The sequence below is a fragment of the Diabrotica undecimpunctata genome, chromosome 10 (assembly GCF_040954645.1).
Source record: "Diabrotica undecimpunctata isolate CICGRU chromosome 10, icDiaUnde3, whole genome shotgun sequence".
NCBI lineage: Eukaryota > Metazoa > Arthropoda > Insecta > Coleoptera > Chrysomelidae > Diabrotica > Diabrotica undecimpunctata.
The window spans coordinates 76,150,597-76,177,196 of record NC_092812.1 but is presented as its reverse complement, the minus strand read 5'-3'; the positions used below and the strand labels follow the sequence as shown (position 1 = coordinate 76,177,196).

The 26,600-nt window shown below is 36.1% G+C and overlaps 1 protein-coding gene across 7 annotated transcripts in view; it reads left to right on the top strand.

The window, feature by feature from the left end:
- The window catches only part of Cadps (calcium-dependent secretion activator 1), a 204,531-nt gene that overhangs the window by 22,040 nt on the left and 155,891 nt on the right, over positions 1 to 26,600 (top strand). For all 7 annotated transcript variants that reach the window (XM_072546787.1, XM_072546786.1, XM_072546789.1 and 4 more), the window contains exons 2-4: positions 20,742 to 20,884; positions 21,164 to 21,559; positions 25,498 to 25,673. In XM_072546787.1, the coding sequence (XP_072402888.1) occupies positions 20,768 to 20,884; positions 21,164 to 21,559; positions 25,498 to 25,673 (689 nt within the window). In that variant the 5' untranslated portion in view covers positions 20,742 to 20,767. The remainder of the gene's footprint in view (positions 1 to 20,741; positions 20,885 to 21,163; positions 21,560 to 25,497; positions 25,674 to 26,600) is intronic.

The following is a 26,600-nucleotide window of genomic DNA, read 5'->3' as shown; positions in this document are numbered from 1 at the left end:
TGAAAGACTATGGAACTTCCCACACTGCGCAGGGGCCATGGGCGGAAAACATATCGTTCTTTAATGTCCGATAAATACAGGCAGCGATTATTTTATTTACTAGGGAACTTTCAGTATCGTTCTCTTTGGTATAGTGGATGCCGATTATTGTTTTCTTTACGCTGACGTGGGCTGTCAGGGGCGAATCTCAGACGGCGGCGTATTTCGCAATACAACTTTTTTCAAAAAACTGGAAGATAGCAGTTTAAATCTTAAGATAGCTTGTAGTAAAAAGTTTCTGGTAGGGAAATGTTGGTACCGTACGTTTTTGTTGCGGATGATGCATTTCCGTTGCATAATAATATAATGAAACCATACTCAGGACAACAAGAAAAGGGATCCAGCAAAAGGGTTTTTAATTACAGGCTAAGTAGAGCTCGACGAATTGTAGAGAATGTTTTTGGTATAATCTTTGCTGTATTTCGAGTTCTTAGAAAACCCCTACTTTTGGAGCCTCCAAAAGCTCAAGTGATTGTGATAGCTTGTGTCTATCTACACAATTATTTAAGACGAAATGCAAGAAACACTTATACTCCACACTCAACACTTGATTGTGAGCAAAATGGACAAACTATTCCAGGAAAATGGAGAAATGAATCAGAGCCAAACGATACATTTCGGCCTTTAAGAAACATACCTCGTAAATCTTCTCAAAATTGTCAGAACATTAGAAATTAATTTGCAGATTATTTTGTTATGTAGAATTCGTCATATTATGCCTCAGATATATTTTTAATGTTGCTAATTAAAGAAGCACATAAAACAAAAAATAGATTAACTTTCAAATGTTCTTTTCCACTTAATCTTATTTCATGTTCTGAAATTTCATCACGAAATAGTTTTCTTATATTCTGCCGTTTTTCGTCATTAGTATATGCAATATCTTTAACTTTTTCTGCTTCTTTTTCTAAAATCATCTCTAACAGTTTGTATGAAACCTATCAATGAATCGTACATTAAAACTGCAATATTTAGGAATCCGTCTTTTTGTTGAAGAATCTTGTTTGAAGCAGTTATTCTCCCTAAAATCTTTTCCTATAAAGTAAGTAACAGTACATAAATGTATCGAGTTTTTATGTAAACTGGCAGCTTCGGACTTTATTGACATCTTTTTTTGAGGAAAAATGACGTAAACAATGTTTAATTTATCCCTAAATTAGAAATGCGAAGATTTCTATTGACGAAACCAAAATTCAAATCTTTGCTTTAATATGTGCCTTCTATAAATAGCAAGGCAAAATAGACGATCCTAAAGATGTAAGAGAAATGCGAAGATTTCGATATAGAAATCTCGTATTTCTACTTTCAGGATTTATTATCAGATGCTGCTATAGGGTCCATATTGAAGCCATTTTATTGTTGCTTCTTTTGAAGGAAAATATTTGTTTTCGCGTTTAGAGCTTCTGTACCAGTCACTATAATGATTCCTGATAGAAATTAATACGTTTAAGCGGATATACAGAGGCACTATACGTGAAATCAAATCTTAACTGTCTTTCGTAAGGTTTGGAAAATTAAGCATTGGAAAGAGCAGGCGATCTAGTGTCACACATACTTTATTTACTCAAGTTTATTACTCAAGTGTTTGCTCTTGCTGCGCAAGCAGCGTCTCCAATTTAATTGAATAAATGATTTGCACGTGGTATAAAGTAGACAGAAAAAATATATTGTTTTATTCTGGATTGGAGTCCCTCATATTTACCTGACATATTAATCGCATTATCATAACTCTGTCTCCGAAATTTAGTGATGTCTAAATCTAAATTATTTAAAAATTCTAAAATAACTTTGTCCAAGTTTTCACCAGTATGAGAAAACATAGGTAGAAATCCAAAAAATCTTTCTTTTATACCTCTTGGAAGAATAACTGTTAGCTGAACTACGTGAGGTATATCAGATGTTGAATCAATAATCAGAGAATCAAATTTTACTTCCTTTATTTCATTCACTGTTGTGAGTTGTAAATCTTTCGATTTAATAGAAATAAATTCATCATATATTATAGAAGACAAATAGTTTTTTTTAGTAGGGGTGTCACATTTTGCATATGTTTCATGTGTTCCCGCAAAAATGGATCGAACTCGGATAAATATTCCAAAGCACCTATATAATAACCATTATTTTGACTAAAAAACATTTCACTTTTACCACGAAACGCTAAAGAGTATGAAAACACAAAATTTGAACGCTGCTACCATACGAACTTCTCTCCAATATTTTTTTCATTTATCATTTGTTTATCCGCTTCCGTGTCAATGCGTCCGGTAATGTTATATCTTGCTATAAAAATTAAAATGGAGTTAATGTGGTCACTGGATTTTTAAAGTTTTTCTTGTAGTGCCTATCCATTTCGGATGTTGGCAACCATCATGGCAATCTGTATTTTGCAAACTGCTGCTCTGAAAAGATTTGTGATTGTTGTGTTGAACCACGTCCGTAGATTTTTCATCCTTCGCCTTCCTGATCATCGCTTTCTTTCTACTTTTTCTTGTAGAATTAATTGCAGCAACACATATATTTCGCTGTTCCTCATGATGTGACCGAGGTATTCGATTTTGGCTGTTTTTATTGTAGTTATCAACTCTTTTCCTTTTTGCATTCTTAATAAAACGCCCTGGTTAGTAACGTGGTCGGTATAGGATATCTGCAGCATTTGACGATAAAGCCAGATTTCAAAAGCTTGAATTTTTCTTGCAGGTAGCGCCTGTGAGAGTCCACGACTCAACTTCGTACAACAGTATAGGAAAGATATAACATCGTAGCAATCTGATTTTTATGGGTACTGATAAATCATGGCATTTGAATAGCGTAACCATTTTTTGAAATGCAGATCTTGCTTTCTCTATCCTACATTTTATTTCTAGCGAATAGTCCCAATTTTCATTGACGTTCCTACCAAGGTAGGTGTATATTTTTACTCTTTCTCTTGGTTGACCATTCACACTGATTCTTCCAATTTGCTGTTCCTTATTAGATATTATCATACATTTTGTTTTCTTAATGTTAAGTGAAAGTCCATATCTCTGACTTACTTCTGTGATTCTATTCATTTACTCCTGGAGGCCTTCATAACTGTCAGCGAATACCACCGTGTCATCCGCGTATCTGATGTTATTGATACATTCTTCGGTAATTCGAATTCCGGATTCAACATCCTCTACTACTTCTTGAAAGATTTCCTAAGAGTAAATGTTAAACAGCAAGGGTGATAGTATACATCCCTGTCGAACCCCACATTTGATTTTGATATCATAGAATTATTCTGCCTCTGTACGGATGGACGATGTTTGATTCCAGTAAAGATTGCTAACAATTCTTAGATCACAGATGTTTATACTAATATTTGTTAATATCTCTATCAGCTTGTCGTGTTTTGCTGTATAAAACACTTTATGGTAATCAATGAAGCATGCATTACTATTCACCAAATTTCTTAAAGAACAAAATAAATGAAGAAAAATCTACCATAGACTATGAAGATCAAAATCGAAATAAACTTTCCAATATCGATGGATGAATTAGAAACGGAAATGAAAAACTGTAAGAACTCGTGCCCTGGGCCAGATAATATACCCACTATTTTTCTAAAAAACCTCACCTACCCATCTAAAGAATACTTACTCAACATGTTCAACCTAATTTTCTCGAAAAATGTATTTCCAGAATCCTGGAGAAATTCAATAATAATTCCTATTCCTAAACAAAGTAAATCAAAATCAAATCCCGAAACATATAGGCCAATATCTCTTACTTGTAGTATCTGCAAAATGCTAGACATACAGACTCATATGGTATCTGGAATCAAAGAAACTAATTATACCAGAACAAAGTGGCTTTCGAAAACGTCGTTCTACTGTAGATAACCTTATTGATGTAGAATCGGAAATACATGAGGCTTTCGCAATCAAACAACACTGTATTGGAATATTTTTCGACATTAGTACAGCCTACGATTCAGTATGGAAATATTTAATTTTGAAAACGCTCAGCGAGTGGAAAATACGAGGTAATATACTCAAATACATATCAAACTTAAAACTTAAAAAATACACAATTTCAGGTCAGAGTAGACGGCGTATATTCCTCAACAAAAAATCAAGAAAATGGTATACCACAGGGCTCGAACCTTAGCACTACTCTGTTTCTTGTAGCTATGAATTCTATTACCGCAAAAATTAAACATCCTATAAAAGCTAGGCTATATGCAGATGATTTAGTTATACTTTGTAGAGGAAATAACCTAACAACCATCTATAACCATGTTCAAAAAGCCATAAATCAAATTGAAGAATGGTCATTCACAAGTGGTCTTCAGTTCAATACCATCAAAACCAAAGCAGAATGTTTTACGAAAAGTCACCAAATACAACCTAAGAACTTATATTTAAATGGAGAACAGCTTAAATATGTAGACGAAGTTAGATTTCTTGGTATGATCTTTGACCAAAAACTAACTTGGAAGAAACATTTAGAATATTTAAAAAAGACATGTCAGCCTGGAATAAATTTGTTACGATCACTAGCAAACAAAAAATGGGGCGCCGACTCTTCTACATTACTACTTATCTACAAGGCTTTAGTAAGCTCCAAACTGGACTACGGCTCAATTGTTTACAACTCCTCCAAAAAATCGTACTTAAAAACAATAGATGTTATTCAAAATACAGGCCTACGAATTTCCTTAGGAGCACACTATACAAACCCCTCCTCCTTGGACAATTCGACTTCCCTCTACTGACACTAGCTTATAGCCTAAACAAATCAGAAACGCCAGCAAGTCAAATTAATCAAGAATTTCTAAAAATATTAAGCAAATATGGTAGCTGTTTCAAAGTTTAAACCGATGCCTCCAAAAACGAAGACGAAACTGTCTACTGTAATCATCCACTACTCCTTCTCATTAAAAAGGAACTAAAACATGCAGAAAATATAAACATTAAAGTTAATTTTATATGGGTACTGTCATATACTGGAATCGAAGGAAATGAGGTTGTAGATAAAATAGCAAAAAATGCACCTACTAACCCAAACGCAGAAGAGAATACGAAAGTTTTTCACACCGATCTGAAAGAATTCTTTAAAGAAAGGATTAATTCAATATGGCAGGATACATGGAAGAACTCCCCAACCAAGCTGTACGAAGTTGATAAGAATCATAAAAAATTCCCAAAATTTAACAATAGAAGACAACAAGCAACCTTTACTCGCCTCCGGATTGGCCATACTCGGTTAACACACGACTACCTACTAAAACGTACTGATAAACCTGTGTGTGACATGTGTAAAAGTGTCTGAACGGTATAACATTGTTTATTGCAGTGCCCCAAGTACGATGTGCAACGCAAAATGTATAACATACCATCAACATTAAACAGTGCTCTTGGAAAAGACAGTAATACTAAAAATATTTTCGCCTTTCTCAAAGACTGCAAGCTGATATCAAAAATCTAATATTTTACTGTGTATAGATCTAGGTTTATTTCTATTTATGTATTGCTATAGTTAATATTCTATGGTTAAGTTCTAACTCTGTAACACAATCCATACACGCTAATAACCCTGCGTGGTTGATGCGTCATATAAGGAAAAAAATGAAGCATGCATAAATATGGAGTTTTCATACACTGACATTTTTTTTTGTTTCATTTTTACAATCAAAATTGCTTGCTTTTTCCTGCTGGTCTTTTTGCAGAATAGTTTCGGACGCAAATGATGTTTCTGGAGTTTGAGTAGGTGAAATTTGTGAAAATGATGACGATTGTTGTAATTGTTCCCCATCTCCAGTTAAAAATTGGTCCAACGATATTTTCATTTGTTTTGCGATTAGCTTTTCGTTTTATTTTTTCACTTCCCCTTAAATGTTTATAGGTACTCATTTTAAAGACTACGTACTAAAAAAAATAGATGAAAATGATCTTTAATTAAATTTATTTTTACTCAATCAAGAGACAAATCACAATTTGTAGTATTTCATATTATATATTATTTAATTAGATTAAACAATGTAATACTTTTATAAAAACTTTTATAAATTTTTATATTTATTTTAGGAATTCCAGAAAGTATTAACTATGAATCCAAAACAATCTATTCGCAATTAAGCCTAGGTACTTAAGTCTTAACTGCAAACTTTTCCCCCGTACTATATACTATTTGTCGTCTACAATATGTGATGCATTTATTTCTGTTATATTGGAAGATTTACATTTATAGCATTCGTCCATTTATAGCTTTAAATTCTATAACTATTATTGATGACCATAAATGCTGTACCATTTTTCCCTTGTTTGTTTTCTCCCGAGTAGTGTAATTTTTCTTTTTAATATTTCCTTTTCCCTTCCATCTTACTTCAAGATTCTGTTTCTTTACTATCTCTTCCATTTTTCTTGGTCTCAATAATATTTGATCGTTTCAGGTTCCTAATTTTACTCTAATTTTGTTCTGGTATTTTTCTTTTTCCATCTATTTTTCTTACATTTGATTCATTGTTCTCATTCAGTGCTAGTTTCGTCATCATGCTTTCATTATCGTTTGTCGGATTGTTTCAGTAATACTATAATTATAATTATTAATTATAGTAGTTTGTTCTTTTCTATGTTCCACTTTTACATTATTATCCCAGTATTTTGTCTTTACACCAGTATGTTTTGCGGTCCTGGTTATTTTCGTGATGTTATCTGATTTATTTTCATCACCGCCTGGTGATCTTTCAGTATATGTTCTTCCGCTAGGTTTTCCTTGAGGTGTTTTATTATTCACAGTTTCGCTTTGTGCCTGCTTTCTCCTATATTTTAAGCTTTCTACAGTATACTATACGTTTTATCGCATATGTTTAGCTTATTATAATTTAGCGATGGCTACTGACCCTTTCTTCCTGCTTCCTGAAGTAATCTTCAGTTAGGAAGTAATCTTCCGTTCCTTTTAGTTTTTTCGATTGCTTGATTATTTCTACCGCCTTTAAGTTCTAGTAGTATAGGATCTCGTGCTATTATGTTTTTGGACACCAACGCATTTTATATTATGTCGGTATTTCATTTAGTGGAACTTGGATTTTAAGTGCAATATTTTTTATGCTATTTTTCATATCATTTTCTTGTTCACCTTCTTTTTCTGTCCCCCTTTCATTAGCTGGAAACCATTTTGAACTTTATCTATTTTTTGTTCTCTTCTTATACCTCTCCTCCATACTATCTAATTTATTACTTTCTAATCTTTACTCAACGATAGAAACTCACCTTCTTCTCCTTCTAAATCACTCAGATAGCCTTAAAAGCTTTCTCACCTCAACGGTTTTGAAGAGATTGCCTTTATCCAATCTTAGAGATTAGAATTTAACTATTCTTAACACACTTACTCACGGATTTTTCGCATAATCCGGCAATGTCGCCGTTTGTCTGGCTAGCTTTCGTGATTTTATCGTTCCTTAAGTGTTAATTATTGTTAAATTGAAATATCTTACTTACTTTTTAGTTGTTTACACTATTTATATTTAGGTTTGCTTATAGTTTCTAAGTTTTACTCGTGATTTTCTATTCACTGCACATTTTTCCTATCTCGATACTGCTTCCTGTATATATATATATATATACATATATATATATATATATATATATATATATATATATATATATATATATATATATATACTTATTTTTTATTTATAACCACTATTTTTGTTGGAGCGAAATAATTTTCAAGTGTTAGGTACCTAGTACTCACACACACTGTTGCCAAGTCCAAACTAACCACCAAATTTGTCACCAGCTAACCTATTAATATTCGGATCAGAAACTATTGGAATATTTAAATATTATATTTATACGGGATTACCACAATTGATTGTAATAAAAGTTACATTTTAGTTTTTTTTAGCGTTTCGATTTTCACTTTCCACTTGAGAAATCGTTTTCAAAGAAGAAAGAATTTTAAAATTAAAATATGGAGTTATCACACTTGCTGTATATACAAGAGCAACGTAGTTAGTAAAGCATAAATGTTTCAATTTTTCCTCATCGATGTTTATTCCTGAGTTATCTCGGTAGAATGCATTCAAAATATAATCCAAAGCTGCTGCGAACCGCTTTGTGTGGAGTTTTATGGATGTAGTTGCATTCATTTGCAGTCATTTATTGCCTTCGGGATTAGTCTAATTTGCACAATGTTAAATACTCTCTGAAAAAGACGAAAGTTAGAATGATAAGGCCTCATCATATTCAAAATTTTCAGACATTTTAAATGGTCGTTTGTGCTACAATCTGTACGAACTCCAATCTGTACTGATGGTAGATTGTTTGCAATTGGTTTTCACGAAATTTGTAATAACTCCAGTTCTAATAATCGAAATAAAGTTTACCAAACGCCATTTTGTTCTTTTTTAAAGGAACAATTTTTATTTTTTGAAATTAAATATCTCTTATATTTTAGGAGACATAATCATTTAAACAATTAAATTGTTAATAATAAATTATCTGACGGGTTTTTAGACTATAAGTAGTGAACAGTTTGTAAAAACGAGGAGAGAGAATGATCTCTCATCATTCTCTCTCCTGATGCCAACCATAATGTAGCTTCGCCTATTTTTTTTAATTTTAAACTGTTTGTCCTTGTGTAGTATGGTGTAATGTACAATTTTATGTTTATGACATTCTTTGATTGTTGGATAGGCCAAAATTGACGAAATGCCCTGAAGATGCTCTAGTAAGCGAAAGTACTTGGTCAAGATTTAATTAATAAACTGTGCTCGATATCTGCCTTTTATTTGATCAAAGTTAATATATTTGTAGTTTTCAGGGTGGGTAATGTCAGTTTTTGAGAAGAAAAATTGTCAATATATTGTTGCAGTTTGAGTAATGCATAATATTGTATACTGGTCCAGGCATATATTAAAAAGATTTAATTTTCTATTTATGTTGGTCCTCCTAAATTCATAGATTCGATGGCAGTATTATCTTTTATTTTCTCATCGTTCGAGTAGATATTCAGTTCACATCCATATCACAGAGTAGGGGTGGCTATTGCTTTATAAAGTTTTGTCATTGTTTTGTCAGACATAACAGAAATTTCTTAAGTGTTGTTTGAGGTTCCCATATCTTAGAAATTCCATGTTAATTTGGTGTGCTTCTTCTACTTTTCTTTTCTTTGTTGTTGTTATTACCTCATAAGTTTTTGCATTAATCTATTATTGTTTTTACCCATTTAATTTTTAACATTAGAAAAAATGGTGAAATAACGCGGAAATAGTACAAGCGATATATTACTCGACATGCCTTAGCAAGACGAGAACAAATATGTACTTTCGGTTTTATAAATTTTTCGGTTAAAAAGTTATGATCATATGTTTGCCAGAAATGAATCAAAATGACTCTAAATTAAAGAATCGACATTTAAATCACATTAAAATAACTATTTTATTGAATCGTTTTAGTTACATCGATTCAAATTTACATATATTTTTGAAAAAGTAGTGATGTCAATAGAGTGAGCTGGTCTAAATGTAAGCCTGCAGTTTTCATGTCGATTTAAATATCGATTTGCCTGTAGTGATATGTAGCCAAAACAAGCGGATAAAACTGTCAGGTGCCTCATTTGTCGTTGAATACATTTGTCATTTGTTGTTGAATTAGTCTAAAATGCTGATTCCGAACATAAGAGATTGAGTGGACTGTAGCCATAGGCGACTGGATTATTTCCTGAAGCAGGTGCTCACAGGACAAGGGGAGAGAATGATTGAAAATAAAGCAGATTGTACACTATATCCGTGCAGTGATCAAGAAAAAAGAAGAGGAAGAAAGACAGCTGGACCAACGGCGAAGGTAAGAGGGAAAGATGCTGGAAGTTGTAGCTAGAAAAGTGGGTCAGACTGTATGAGTTAGTGGGGAAGAAGGAAATGCCCGTCTGGGAGTGATGCCGTACTATGACAGTCTGTGGATGACTGACAGTCTGTGGATGAATGAAGGTAGTGCTTCGGAAGTGATGCCGACCTTACAGCGGCCATTCCGCTTCCAGATCGCTGGATGAGAGAGGAGGGTCTGGTTTAGCAGGTAGGCATTCGACGTAGACTCGACGACGAGAGGGCATTTTAAAGTACCTCGGGAACTATGGCCGGGAGTACGAAGAACGAATCCTGCACTAAGGTTAGTCAGGCGGCGTCCTGGACTGCGATGTTGTTGAAGATTCCAGACCCCCTCTATAAAGACGAAAAAAAGGCTTTTATCAAGATCAAGTTTTTCGCTATCACAAATTAGTTGCAATATCGCTCTAAAAAGACAATTCCCATCTCCTATTTCAGCACGGCTACTATCTTGTTGCTAAATAGAAATCCAGAAAATATTTTATAATATATATATATTTTACTAAGACATTTTTATATTTTTTTTTTCGAAGTTTTGGCAAGAAATCCATGCCTTTTTCAAGAAATATTGACTAAAAAAACATTTTATCAAAGACATAATACGGTTTAAAAGAGAAACTTTTGACTTACCAAGCATGTAAAAATTCGGTAATATTAAAAGCATATTATTTTAATTGTGACGTTTATGTATACTTGTTAGCACCGAATTTTTACATGCTTGGTAAGTCAAAAGTTTCTCTTTTAAACCGTATTATGTCTTTGATAAAATGTTTTTTTAGTCAATATTTATTAAAAAAGGCATGGATTTCCTGCCGAAACGTCGAAAAAAAAAATATAAAAATGTCTTAGTATCAAAACAACCTTCTTTATGAACCTAAGCCCAAATATATATATATATATATATATATATATATATATATATATATATATATATATATATATATATATATATATATATATATATATATATATATATATTGTATACATATATTGTATATATATATTGTATACATATTATACATCTGTGTTGATGAGCTATTTATTATTATTATTAATATACATATAAGCGAGGGCAGAGGAACTAAGCCCCTATTATGCCCAGAAACAAAGAAATTTCATTAATAACCTACTAGTAAAAAACAAAAATTACAAATAAAAGAAATAAAATTACAATTTTTGGTTTAAAAAGAAAAAGAATATTTTAACTATAATGTAAAACGGTCAAGTCTGTTTTTGAACAAGTTGGTAGAGGGAGCAGAGACAATGTTATCGTTAAGGTTATTCCAGCACTCAAAAAATCTATTTGGTAAAAAGTTCTGCCTTGATCTTGTAGAAAAATTTCTTTCTTCAGTTTGAACCAATGACCTCTGAGGCGTTCATCTTGATTAATGGTAAACATTTCATCGAGATTTCCAAAATTGAATTTTAATATTTTAAAAGTTGTAATTAAGTCTCCACGTTGTCGGCGAAGTTCAAAAGAAGTTAGTTTAGCCATACTAAGTCTTTCTGCATAAGAAGGTCTTCTCGGTCCCAAAGAAATTCGAGTAGCTTCTCTTTGGACGTTTTCCAACATAGTCTTGTCTCGAACCAGATCAGGATACCACGTTGGTCCAGCGTATTCAAGTATGGGTCTTACGTACAGAGTGTAAAGTTTGCAGAATGATTGCATTGAAATTCTCGAAAAACACCTCCGAATAAGATACAGTCTGGAGTTCGCACGTTTACAAATAGAGGTAATACGGTTGGACCAAGTTAGGCTGCTGTTTATGATAACACCAAGATCGTTATACGAAAACACGGAATCTAATGGCTGTCCGTTAACAAAGTACGGCACAAGTGGGTTATTTTTACCAATTCGAAGCACTACACATTTTTCCGCGTTTAAGGGTAGTAACCACTGGGAACACCAAGTTAAAATAGAGTCCAAGTCTATTTGGAGGGTTAGCTGGTTTGTGATTGGATTGGCATATATTTTTGTGTCATCAGCGTGGAACGATATTTTACTTGAGACATAATAAGGAACATCGCTGGTGTAAACCGTAAACAGCAGAGGTCCAAGGACGGAACCCTGAGGCACTCCACTTTCCACTAACCTGTCTTGTGAGAAAGATTCGCCAACTCTAACTTTGTAATATCGATCTGTCAGAAAATCATCTATCCAACGAAGTAAAGTACCGCGAACTCCGAAATGTTCTAGCTTATGTAGAAGTCTGCGCTTAGGTACACGGTCAAAGGCTTTAGAGAAATCTAGATAAACAACGTCGAATTTGAATCATTTCAGACAGAATATTGTTTTTGTATCCACTGTCTACAAGATAGCACTCAGGACTTTCCTAAGAAAGACTTAAAATTAGTGAACTCGTATTATCAATCGACGCAAAGTTACACGAATAGTCTAAATATCGACTTCTGGTCACGTTGGGTTAAAACCTATGGCTTCCGTCCAATTGTTTGTTGCTTGTCTAGGCAATTCCTAGGGTTACACGTATAGTTTCTCATGGTGTTGCATCCATTATTGCTCTTTAATGATTTCTAAGGTCAAGCGCAACTATTTCAAAACAACGGTTGAAAACTAGTTTCATGTGCAATCGGTATACAACCTGTTTACAACTTAATAAAATCTGTCTGAGCCTACGGAGTAACTGGTTTTGAAACGTTTGGGTTCTGTATCTGTAGAGTAGGGAGGGCGAGTTAAGTTTCACAGCACTTAGGCCACAATTGACCCATTGTGCATCCTCCCAGGGAGCTGTCACCCTTAGCTCATTGTCCATCCTGCCAATTCTAGGAAGGTAGACAAGTCACCAGGAGACATCTCTCTTATGTGGGCAGGTGTTGGCCAGGACTCGCCGAACGCGTACTCTCGTATTAACGATAACTCTGGGCATTCACATAGGACATGCTCTACAGTTTCGTCCTTTCGTTCACACTTCCTACATAGAGGTGTGTCTGCTAGCCCCAGTGTATGGAGGTGTTTGCTTAATTGACAATGACCAGTTAAAAAACCAACTGCCAAACGTAGGTTTTTCCTGGTCATTCCCAAGTACTTCTTAGATGTTGACTCTTCAAGGTTACTTAGTGTTACCCTGGCAAGTTTACATCCTTTCCCTTCTTCCCATCTTTTTACGGTTTGCGCATGGGAGTGACATTTGACAATTTCCGCGATTGTTGTAGTTGACCAACCAAAAAGATCCCCAGGTCCTAAGAGTCTTAGGCCTGCCGCCTTCCTAGCTAATTGCGGTTGCCTTTATTCCTATTGTGTCCTTTAACCCACCTCAGGATGATGGTATTACCATCCGAAGCTTGGGTTAGTGACTTGTGACACTCCATTACTAAACCTGATGTGACACGTGGTCTATTCAAGGTTAGTAGCGCTTGTCTGCTATCTGTGCAGATGATTATAGTTTTACCTGCTATACCTTTTTGGGTTATCTCTTTTGCGGCTATGGAGATACCAGTCAGTTCTGTCTGAACTACGCTGGCATTTTTGCCCATACCCCACTTTATTCTTAGGTTCAGTGATCTGGAGTATATCCCGCATCCTGAGCCTTCTTTCATTTTGGAGCCATCGGTGTATATGCAATAGGCATTTGCCACGTTTGTCTCCATATACTGTCCTGTTTCAATTTTGTAGGGTTTGTTGAAGACAAACTTTGGTTCAATTGAGTCGCAGCCTGCCTGTAGAAGTGGTAACGCATCCAACTCTTCTCGCCAGAAACGAGTTCTCAATTGTCCCATTCCTACATCAAGGTTTGCACCAGCTGAGCGCAGTCGCATCATTGTCACTAGCGCCACCTCTTTGACATATATATCTAGAGGCGTGATGCCAATGATCAACTCCATTGCAGCAGTTGGTGTTGTTTTCATGGCACCTGTTATATTTATGCAAGCCATCCGCTGAATATGGTTTAGTTTGTTAATCGCTGTTGCCTGTAGCACTTTTGGTACCCAAGCAATAGCTCCGTAAGTTAGCATTGGCCTAATGACAGCGGTGTAGACCCAGGCGATCACCCTGGGCGTGAGGCCCCAGGTGCGTCCAACCGTTCGTCGACACTGCTCATAGGCAATATATGCTCTTTTAGCTCTACCATCTAAGTGTGAGTTCCATGTTAACTTCTTGTCAAGGGTAATACCAAGGTACTTCACCTCGTCAGAAAAATTTAGACTGTAGTTTAGAATCCTTGGGGGTATTAAGCCCGTGATTCTTCTTTTCCTGGTAAAGAGGACCATCTCAGTTTTCTTTGGATTTATAGATAGTGAGTGTTCCTTGCACCATGTTTCTATTAGTCGGAGAGCAACTTGTGATCTCTCACATAGTGTGCTCTCAAACTTACCGCTTTGCAGGACAGCAATATCGTCTGCATAGGCTATTGTGTAGAAACCGTTGCTGCTGAGTTGGTCAACCAGGGTATCTAGAACTATGTTCCAGAGTAGTGGTGATAGCACCCCTCCCTGTGGACAGCCCCTCGTAACCATGCCTCTAACAGAAACGTCTTCTACATTTATGCTTATCCATTCGCTTATGGCCAGGGGAACATTCCTGACGTTGAGCTGTTGGGTGATAGTTGGGAATGTGGTTTTATCAAACGCTCCCTCAATGTCTATGAATATACCTAGGGTGGATTCTTTATTATCCAGCGATCTTTCAATTCTTCCCACTACATGATGCAGTGCAGAATCGGTAGATCTTCCCGAAGTATATGCATGTTGATTTGGGTGAAGTGGGTTATGGACCAGAACTTCATCCCTTATGTACCTCTCGCATAGCCTTTCCATCGTTTTCAACAGAAAGGATGTTAGGCTAATTGGTCGGAAAGCCTTTGGTAGGGTGTAGTCACTCCTACCTGGTTTTGGTATGAAGACCACACGTACCTCTCTCCACTTCCTAGGAATATATCTCAGAACCAAAGAGGCTCTGAATATTTCCACGAGGTGCGGCAGAAGGATATCCAGTCCCCACCGTAGTAGGGCTGGATATATGCCGTCAGGCCCTGGTGATTTGAAAGGGGTGAAGCACAATATGGCCCATTTTACCTTTTCCTCATTAATCATTGTTCTGGCGAGATGCCAGTCGTTTGTTGACGGTATGATTGCTTCTTCCATCCGGTTTGGTGCTGTTGAGACACTAGAACCGGGAAAGTGTGTTTTCATCAGGACCTCAGCACTTTCGCGAAGGTTGGAAGTTTTATTCCCATTTTCCTTCGTTAGTATGCCGACATGCCGATGTGGGTCCTTTGAGAGCGCTTTTTGTAACCTGGAAGCCTGCGGGAAATCTTCGATTTCCTCACAGAAGGTTCTCCAAGCAGCTCTTTGTCTTTGTCTGCAGACTTTTTTAAACTCTCTGAGATTTGATTGGTAAGAATCCCAATCCTCTTTGAGTTTGGTGCGTTTTGCTCTATTAAAAGCTGTTCTTGCTGTCTTCCTAAGGTGTTCCAATTCAGTGCACCACCAAGAGTTGGTTTTGCGACTTTCCTGGACCATCCTTATTGGACAGGATTTTTTATAAGCATAGCTTATTTTGTTTTGGATAGATACCGCATACCTTTCCAATTCTGTATTAGTTCCTGGAGTTGAAGCCCTTTCATTCCGCAGAGCATCTTCTAAGAGTCGGTTGTAGAGTTCTACATCCGTCCTCTTAGGGTCGCGCGATTTGATAAGGCTTTTTTCCAGACTAATATTATAGGTTAGCCAGCGGTGGTCGGACATAGAAATATCCTCCGATACCTGCCAGTTCTGAATTTTATTCGATATTTCAGCTGTTGCCAGCGTGATATCGATGACTGTTTATCTACGAACATTAATAAAGGTAGGTTCGGTGCCCTTATTTAAGATATACAAATCTTTTATAGTAATATAGTTATAAAGAGACTTACCTCGAGCGTTGTTATCTCTGCTGCCCCAGCCTAGATGGTGAGAGTTCGAATCGCAGCCGATAATAAGTTCTACCTTCTGACTGAGACAATGGTCTACCAGATCTTCCATTTCCCTTGTTGGTGGTAGGGTGGCTGCATTTGAGGGTAGGTAGACTGATGCTAGTATCAACTCTCTATTTTTGCCCTTTCCCCATGGGCACTTCACTTTAACCGCAGTTACATCTGAGGTGCAAAACTGCGCCATGGGGGAGGCTTTGATTTTTCTGGGAACATATATTACTGTTCTCGGTTGTTGATTGCTTGGTAAGCTGAAAATTTGACCGTTTAGGCTGCTAAGACCAGTTATTTTGGTCTTATTTATCCAAGGTTCTTGGATTAGTGCTATTGCATCCTCCGTTACATCCAGGCGGCGACGTAGTGTTGCCGTTGCCACCTTTTTGTGTTGGAGGTTGCATTGAATAATAGTAACCTTATTTTTTTCGACATCCTTGCCCATGGCTTAGGTATCGTTTCGGCTCTTTTTAGGTGTCCATTTCCTCCTCGGTTGAGGAGGGGGCAGCCTCAGTTATTTCGGAACTTCCTCCGCAGGGTTCGTCAACCATCATTTGATGATCTTCTCCCTGCTGTGGGACCAGGGTTGTCTCAGTCTCAGCAACCGCAGTCGGTTGCCGCGTGTCTGAGGTTCCTGGTTCCGAGGAGGTATCCTGCACTTTGCTTGTGCTTGTTTTTAGATACAATGAGGTGAACGTGCAGCTCAGCCTCATTGCCCTTTTCCTAAGGACAACCATGTCATCGTCTCCGATTCCGAAGACAAACAGGTGTCCTTTAGGATCCTTTTTTACCTCATGGTGAAAGGTGCACCATCTCGCGACTGCCATGTCTGGATTTTGCGCCGCTAACCTCCGCAGCACTCTTTCTGGGTCATCAGAGGTGCTAATAGCATCCTTCGGGATCCATAGAGAGGCTTTGGTAAGTTTTGGGAGCTTATCCTGACTGACAACAGCCAGTGATGCTTCCTCCCACGGTTTGAGGTCAGATGTAGCCTTTTCCAGCCATGCAAGCGCCTCATCGTCATCACAGACTACTCTGATGATCTCACCTGAGTAAGTCCACGACTTGAACGTGGGTGCTTTTACCTGGCTGCTCGAGGGTGACAAGATTGTTCTGTCCAATTCCTCGATTAGGCTTTGTTTGATAAGGTTTGCCCGGTCGGCGGTGACCTTTCCATACGGGTTTAACTTATCTATAATAGCAACCTTAAGATGTCTTAAGGTAGCTTCGGCGAAGCTTTGGGAAGGCGCAGCGGTGTTTCCACCACCGCGTGACTTCTTATGCTTCCTCGGCGTGCCCTCCGTGGAGGTACTTGGGCGAAGGCGCTTCACACCGGGGGCTGTTGGTTCCTGTCCTCTTTTGGAGGTGGAACCGTTGTCAGCCTCCGATGTGGGCATCTTCACCTTTGTTTTGGTAGGGGCTGGAGAGGGATGAGCTGCTTCCGTGGGTGCTTTTCCCATCGCCTCTCTGGCCTTCTTCCTTCTTTTTGCCTCGGCGCCGCTAATTCTGTGGCGTTTTGGCCGGTTTTCCCGAGGTGGTCCTTGTCCATCCTCCGCTTGGGCCGAAGCTTGAGGTGAACATTGCTGTTCATCCTTAGCTCCGGCTTCAGGCTGAGGTGAACGTTTTGGTCCAACCTCGGAATTTGGTTTTGGTTTTTTGTTTTTCGTATTCATGTTGTTCCCACGAGTAGCTAGGGAAAGCTTGGTCGCCCCTGGCAGAGCCCCGCATTACCAGGGGAAGGCTTTATACAGTGGGGTTTGCCTGGTTCCCCAGGGGGATCGTTCACGACCACATAAAACCCTGTGGCCATACAGCCATCGGCACGATTACCTCACACCTTAGCTTGGGTAGGCTGCTTCTTGGTCGCTGAAACAGTTCTTCCCTTCCTAGTCTCTCGAATACCTGGGAAAGATTCCCAGATACCCCAGAGGGCTATGTGGTGACAGGAACTGTTCTAGCGTGGTCGTTTCACACCTTTCTATACTTCCCATTCACTAGTCCTAGCCCGTTGATAGGGGGTACCTTCATTCAACAGAGAGCTCCTTATTAGGGAGATCCCATTCATTCACACACACATACTTGTTCCACTTCCTACGCCAGACTACAGCCCTGTCTGAACAGTCAGCTTAAGCCTCCGAACCAACGTCAAGGTCCTGCAGCCCCTATCGGAAGAAACGTTTGGGTTATAATACAATGTTATTATGGTAAAATTCTTTATACTATTGAAATAATTTAAACAAGATTAATAAATCTTTGACCTCCGTATAATTTTACTAATTTTCAAACATTTATATCGTAAAATGTTTGCCAAATATTAAGGTAATAACGTGCTTTAACAAATTGCAACGCAAATGCAACGCAATTGTGATCACGGGAGGAAGCTCGAAAAGAATCGTTTTTAGACTGATACGAAACCAGGTTTAGGGGACTTTTACTTTTAAAATAGGAAAAGAAGACATTTTTTAAATATTAAAAAAAAACTATTATATTTATGGTTATAATTTTTTTATAAATTATTAAGAAGGTTTTAAGGTATACAAAAAAATTGTTTTTGGCACTTTTAGTTACTTTTCTTTACTGCAGAGGGCAGTGGCGGATCTAGACACTTGCCTTGGGAGCGAAACTTTTAACTTAGGAGTAGGGACTTCCAATGAAACATCAACCAAAAGACATAAAAAAGATAAACTCAAACATAAATAAATAATAGGCTTTCTTTAATTGGACCTTCTTTGGGTGGGGGGGGGGAATTTCCCCATTCCCTTCCCCTTGTATGCGCCACTTACAGACGGCGTCTTCCAAAAGATTCTGTTTAATTCGGGAGACACTTTTCTGCCTTTCTGTAACATTTTTTTTTTTTTTTATTTTAAACGGGATTCAATTCGTGAGACTTAAAAATAATAAATAAACCTTTAAACACTTAAATTTTTTTATACTTTTATGGCCTTTTTACGCGATATTATAAAAAGTTCGAAAAAACGCCTTCTTTTTATCTTTTTAAAGGTTTATTTAGTAGTTATGTATATAAAGTATCCAAAAAAAAATTTGGTTTAGTAGATTTTGAGAAAAGTGTCCCCAGTTTTGAAAAATGTGATTTCGAGAAAAACCAGTTTGAAGTATTTTTACTGCAATTTTATCGAATAAAATGATCATATTTTTTTCCTCTGATCAGCTATTCCTCAGATTTATCGGGCGTCCGCATTGTCCACTAAAAGCTATAAATGGTCGGTCAAATCTTTTTTTTGTTGTAATTTTACTCTCTATTGATGTCTCACTGTTTCTTCTATTGGTTTGAGCAATACGAACTTGGTCGCGATCAACTCGTTGCTATTTCTCCAATTTTTATTTCCATAAGCTCCATTAGTGTGAGGTTGATTTTAGCTCTTTCATTAAAGGCATCAGCTGCTATCCAGGAGGCTATCTCTACATTTTTGCCACAAAATTTATTTTTTTGTAGCACTTTGCCAAATTAACTTGTAACTTTCATTACTATTTTGTGTTTTGTGTCCGAGGCATCTTTTTAAAATCATTCTCGCTAAGGGAATCAAACACACTAAAAATATGATTTTGTACACTAGGATCTAGTGCTGGTTTATGCCTGTAAGCCTCGTTGTTTTTCTCGCTGATCAAAAACTTGCACCACTCTGGGTTACATTACTCGTGTTGAGTTTTTGCGTCTGTTAGGCCAGAATTGTAAATAGCAGCACAAGTCATCAGGGACACTTAGTCTGTAACTTGAACATCCTAGCTTTTTAACATCAAAAATGTAATTTAAAATTAATTTAACTATATTTATAGGGTTTTTAATCATGTATTCAGTGGCTTCAAACATGCAAATCTAGATAGCATTAATAATGGAATAGTTATCTTGAAAACGTTTTGTGATGTAGCCCGATAGGGTTTTTATATTAATATTCCTCTTATAAAGGATTTTTTTTAATACAAATTTTTGTGATTCATGGTATAGAGCCAACTACAAGAATTAATTTTCCTTATGAACGTACATTATTCATGATTTAACTAAAGATAAAAAATTATAGTTTATGGAAGGTCTCGTGTTTAATTGATCAAAATATGAGTGAACCACCAAATGATAAAAATACTCCACCGAACAAGAACATTTGCCTCAATACTAAAACAGCACAAACATTTCGGGAGTTTTGGTTAAATGAAGCTGAATTTAGAGAATAGTTAAGTCGAGATCTTAGTAATATTTATAGAACTAAATGCAATGTCTGTTTTGCTTCATTAACAGCTCAAATAGTAGTTTTGATTAGAAAATAGGCATAAACTTTAATGGCTCTAAACTCCCAAGTTTTTATTATTATTCTTCTTCAAGTGCCCTCTCCGCTACGGAGTTTGGCAATCATCATTGCTATTCGTATCTTTGAAGCTGTTGCTCTAAATAATTGGTTATAGACATTTAAAATACGAATTTTGCACTCACCTTTATCTAAACCAATCACGAGTCAGTAATCATATTTTCAATAATCTATTGATTTTAAATTGAACTTTCAATTATAAAAGCTTTCAGTTTCATAAAAACAATTAATAACCGTTATACATTATTTAATGCGATACAATTGAATTACACTATAATTTTATGGCCCTGGCACAATAATTCCACTGTCCAGGGTTGGGACAGTGGATAGCATTAATGTATCATCCGATTATGTAATTGCATTAAGCAATTCACCATTTATTAGCTATTTAGTTAGACAATAAACACTATTGGTTAAATACATTTTTTTCGCTAATATTTAAAATATCGTAAATATCGTATCTCAAAAAGAGCACACAAAGAACAACACTGATTTTGTGGTTAAAATACAATACCCCCAGTATCCAAATATTATTAGACATTATTACTAAATAATTATACTCTTGTTTAAAATAAACTGTACCTGACGTGATGCTAAGTATATATATTACAGAGTCAGTTGGTGAAGAAAAACAGAAGATGATAGATCCTTCTTCATCTGAAGAGGATAGTGAAGAGGAGCACGGAGCCGGTCACCATGCTGGACATCATCCTCCAACACATCATCACCACCGTTCATCCTCCCATACCCAAGTCGTAAGTAGCACAATAAATTAATCTAACCCAAGGTTTGCTTAAGATTCTGCCCTACTAGATACTATAGTATATTCATAGCCAATAAAAAGCGCGGCTTTTATACGTGAATAAATCCTGATCCTCACCTACAGAGGCGAAGTACAACTTGACTCTCTCTACTGCTTTTTTACAATTATATATTATGTGATCAATAATTTAATATGATGACGTGGCATTAATGCATTTCACGCGCTTCTTTTTGGCTATGTATATATTATACTTACTTTTGTTTTATTGAAGGTTGAATCGTCACCATATCACCAACAGCATGGTTCTGATTTGGGAAGTGGTACACTGGAGGTACCTGCTCCTAATGCCTCGGTGGCTCAACGTTCATTATCACCATCCAGTGCCGTATCAGCTGAAACGATCAGCTATAGTTTGGGGTCTTCCAGGGCAAATTCCTTACCGCGCCCCACAAGTCCATCGCCTTCTCTTGCCTCAGAGAAAACCGAGGTAGATATACAAGAAAAACAAGAACGTGAAGAAGAAGAGCGGAAAAGAAGAATACAACTCTATGTTTTTATATCAAGATGTATAGCTTATCCTTTTAATGCAAAGCAGCCTACTGATATGACTAGGCGACAAACAAAAATAACAAAGCAGCAGTTAGAAAGTATCATCAATCGGTTTCAAGTAAGTTATTTGTAAAATATGTATAATACCGTTCTTCTTCTTTTTTCTTATTCTTCAAAATTCGAAATTTCTATTCTTGTTTGAGTACCCTCTCCTATCATAGGTTGACAGCAATTTTGGCCAGTTTTCCTTTGTATTCGGTCTTCCTCAACAAGTCTTTAACGCGCATGCCTGTCCAATCTCGTACGTTCTTAAACCAGGAGCATTGTCTACGTTCTGGCTTTCATCTAACTTCCATTTTACCCTCTACTATGAGTTAAATGAACTTGTGTCTATTATGTCTCATTACATGACCAAAATATGCAGTTTTTTGCTTTTTGTCGATTTTGATCAGCTTACGTTTTCTACTCATTTGACGCAAAACTGCCAAGTTGTTGGGTAGTCCAAAGTATTCATAAAATTTGTCGATAAATCCACTTGTGCTTTTAGGCTACAAACTTGAGTCCACGCTTCAACCCTGTACAAAAGTGTGAAATATGTACTTATGTGCACTATTCTAACATGCACACGCTCACAAGCACTATGCTCTGCTTATCATTATCACTCAAACTAGTTCAAAAGGCTTTGTTCTCTTCAATCTTCTAAGTTGCCTACTATTATCGAGGAATTGGATTGCCTCGATATTCTCGTACCTATATAGTCGTTTTCCGTGACTTTCTACCATCTTCTTGATGATTATATCCACAGTTTTCATTCCTAGGTCCCTATGGAGGTAACTGTTTGCCACGTTCCAAGGAGTATCTACAATGTTTCTCCGTATTTTGTTCTGGACTCTGTATTGTTGTTATTTTGCTTGGTCTAGAACACCTCCAGAATGGGCATCCATAAGTCCATACCGGTCTCAATGTTTGTTTGTAAAGTAGTAACTTATTATGGATCGACGGAGTGAAGTTTCTGACAACTAGCCAATACATTTTTTATACCTTATATTTAGTTCTAATCTATTTTCTTGATGTGATATCGTAGTTTGGCATCTCATGTTATACCTAAATACTTAGCAGTATCTGCATATGATACTTGGATATTGTTGATTATAACTGGTATATATTGTATTTTTTGTTGGTAAAATTGTGATGGACAGATTTAGCTTCATTCAGCCTAATTCTTCATTTTTTTGTCTTTTTATGGATTTGATTAACTGCTATTTGGACCTTATTGATCGCCTTTTCACTACTCGTCCCTACTGCTTCGATAGTCGTATCATCAGTTTAGGTGGCAACTATGTTGTCTTCCAATACAGGTATATCAAACGTGTATAGTAGGTTTAGGACCATATCCAACACACTGCCTTGTGAAAACACCTGATCCAATTTCTTTTGTCTGAAAAAGAGTCTTCCTTTTAAGTCTGAAAAAGTTGTGAGTACTGTTTGACGAAAAAGTTCTTAATTTATCTATTAAACCTTCATACCAGACTGTAATGAAAGCATCAAGGAAGACAGTTCAACAGACTTTTCTGCGCACCTGGTTGATTTTTGAGTGCTTACTCCTAAACCCATGTATCGAAATCAGATTTCTTGGTCCAATAATTGGTTTAGTATGACAAAATAGCAAGTACTGGTATTCCTAGTTTAGGAATCATAATAACTTCGGACATTTTTCATGTCATGTTTTAATCTGAATGAAGCTTTAATTAGGTTTTGTTAGTTTTACGATAGCTCTTTGAGGAAGATTTTTTAGCAGTTCTCTTGTAATTAAATCATAGCCCGGAGCTTTCTTTGGGTTAATATTCTCTTTTATTTCTACAAGCACTTCTTTTGGTGTAGTTAGTCGAATTTCTTTCTCTAATTGAACAGGTTCCTCCCATCTTTCTTCATCCTCTTGACAAGCATTTGGTTTTAATGTATTTTCAAGATATGTAGCAAATTGCTCTGCTTTTTGTGTAGTACTTCTGGTCCAGTTTCCATTTTCTAATTAAATAGGCGGAGAGTGAATAATAGGCCTTTTTGTCTCTTAGTAGATTTCCATAAGGCTACGGTCATCTGTTAACTTCTGTAAATAAGAATTATTTAAATTATTCTTTAGTTGTAGGATAGTCCTTTTGAGTTGTTAACTTGAACGATTTAGTTTAGATTTAACTTGAGGACCTCTGGTTTGTTGCCAAATTCTTCTCAGCTTTCTTTTCTCAATTATCATGTTCCTTATTTCCTTTAGATTGTTTTCTTTTAACCTAGGTTTCAATGCAGAACTATTTTCCCATGTTGCGTACTGAATATTATTCACCAACAATTCTGCTTCTTTATCTAGTTGCTATGCCTTTCGTAATGGAACTCTAAGATTTATTTTCCCTCCAAGGCTGAGCTTGAAACTGGTCCAATCAGTCAATTGATTTGTTAATGTAGGGTCACTTTCTTTTTTACTAATCTTGTTACTGATGGTGAGTACTATGGACCAATGATCAGAATTTAAATCTCAAGTCGTCAAGTCACAGTCGTCAATGTTAAGGAAATTAGCTGAAATATTCTTAATGATATAGAAGTCTATAATATCAACGGTCTTGTTTCTATCCTTAGGTCAATAGGTTGGTCTACCAGTTGATAGTGATTCACACCTGTATTCTTTAATAGCTAATAAAAGCTCCTTACCCTTAGTGGTAGTTATTCTAGCTCTCCAGTGTGTATTCTTCGCATTGAAGTCTCCTCCAATAATAAACCTTCCCCTAAGCTTTCCAGGAATTCAATATACTGTTCTTTTTTTTTAATAGAGTGATTAGGTGGGCAGTAGACTGAACTAACATTTATTTCAAAAGTTTTAGTTTTTATGTATACTGTAGTAGCTTGAATATATTCCGTTTTATATTCCAACTCTTCATGATGATATATACTATCTTGGATGATGATTGCATTGGATCTTTGGCCGAATTGTCTGGACGTATTGTGTGATATACCTTGTATCCTTTAAATTTAATGTAGGACTTTTTTGTGAAATGTGTTTTAAAGATAAGACCCAAATCAATTTTTTCAATGTCACTTTTTAAATATGTTGGGGATTTAGGGTTTCCTGCGATTTCTTTAACTTTTTTGTGGATATTAAAAAGATTTTTTTTGTTCTAGAAGTGCTTGAGTTACTTTATACTTTTATATCTGCGTGTTTTCAAATGTTCTCTGTAAATCCATTAAATCTAATATCTCTTGAGTCATCCATGAATTATGTTTGGCTTTTTGTTTTATGTAATTATATCTTCTAATGCTTTCGAAATTACACTTTTAAGCAGACTCCAAGTGTGCTTTTTGCTTTTTACTATTATTGTAGGTTCGGTTCGGTTTGTTTTTGAGCTTAGGCTTCACTCAGTTATTTATTGATCTTGTCAGAAATTATTTGTCTTTGGTATCGTCGTTTAGCATTTCCGTGTTTGGTTTTCTTAGGAGTTTATGTTTAACCGAACTTATATTTGTGCTACTACGGGATTGTGATCTGCCTCCACGTCTGTACCGCTTTTACGCTACGAATGCTGCTTCTGTATCTTTTTGATTCTAAAAAATAGCGCGATATGTCAATTTGATTTCTAACTTTGTAGTCTTGTGTATATTGGAGATATCTCCATGTATAAGGGAGTCTTAAGGATAGTTTCAACTACGTGTTAAATATATTTTCTCCTCTTGGCAGACTTAGCTTAAGGCATCGCCTCTTTCGTTTGTTACTCCCATCACACGTTCCCCAATAATGTCATCACATCTTCGCTTGCCTTCTTTTAGCTCAGCTCTTATCCTTGCTCCAGCAGTTTATCCTTAAATTGCATGGTTCGTGTTGATTTTGATCTGTCGAACCTTCTATTTTGACATTCCTCGATACAGATTACTAATCTGTAGATAGGTAAGTTGGATGGTGTGAAAAATCTGCAAAATTTATCTGTTATTTTGGTTAATTCATTCACTTTTAATCTTCTTAAGGACTAATTTAAATGGATATGGACCTGATACTGGCCGTTGTGCTTGTTTTAGAGTTTTTTGAAGGGAGAAACGCAAATTATGGCAGATGAAGCCTTTCAAAACGCTGTACAGAATTATCACGATGTGTTCTTGAAATCCGAAAGGGTTGTAAAAATGGTACAATCTGGTGCCTGTTCACAATATGACTTCAGAGAAGTTTTTAGGAATAACATAGAAAAACGAGTTAGGTGAGTTCAGTATACTCGACACATATATTTTTATTCTTTGGTTATCATATTGTTTTATTTCTTTTACAGTTAAGTGCATAAAAACCACCACTTTAAAATGTTAACAAATTTATATCAAATTTTTCTATTTAAAACTCAATTTTGATTATTTATTTGACAAGTAGAAGTTGATTAATTTACATTATTCATATTTTCGAATAGGTCGGGATTTATAAATATGTTAATAAATAGAAATAACAAACAAGTACGTGGTTCAGCCACTTAAAAAAATAAAGAAATGAAAAGCAGCTGGACCAGATGATATTCCTGGAGAAGTATGGAGAGCATTAGGAGAGACAGGAACAAGATAGCTAACATGTTTATTTAATAGAATAATTGAAGTTGGACAGATTCCAGACGAATGCAGTAGCTACCTTTTTACAAAAATAAGGAAGTTATACAACAATGTACAAACTAGAGGGCCATAAAACTACTTAGCCACACTATGAAAATGGGGGAGAGAGTAATTGATGGATGGAGTCTGTTGTGTGTCTGTAAAGTCAGTTTGGCTTAATGCGAGGCAGATTAATAACAGATGCAATTTTCATTATAAGGCAGCTTATGAAAAAAAAGCTGGAATAAAGAAACAACCGCTCGTATGGTACTTATTGACCTTGCGAACGCATAGGATAGAATTCCGCGAGACTATTCGCTTTAGAAAGCCACAAAGCAACTGAAAAGGCTTATTCTACAAAATCCACCAGTCAGATATGCAGATAGGACCTGGGCTCGAAAGAATATTTAAAATGCAAAACGATTTGCAAAATATTTACATGCGCCTTTCCAGCCGAATAATAGAGAAGATCTTGAAGACTGGAATAAACCAGAATCATAAAATGTTACAATTATACTTACTTTACCAAAAGTAGTATCAGACAAAATTAAAAC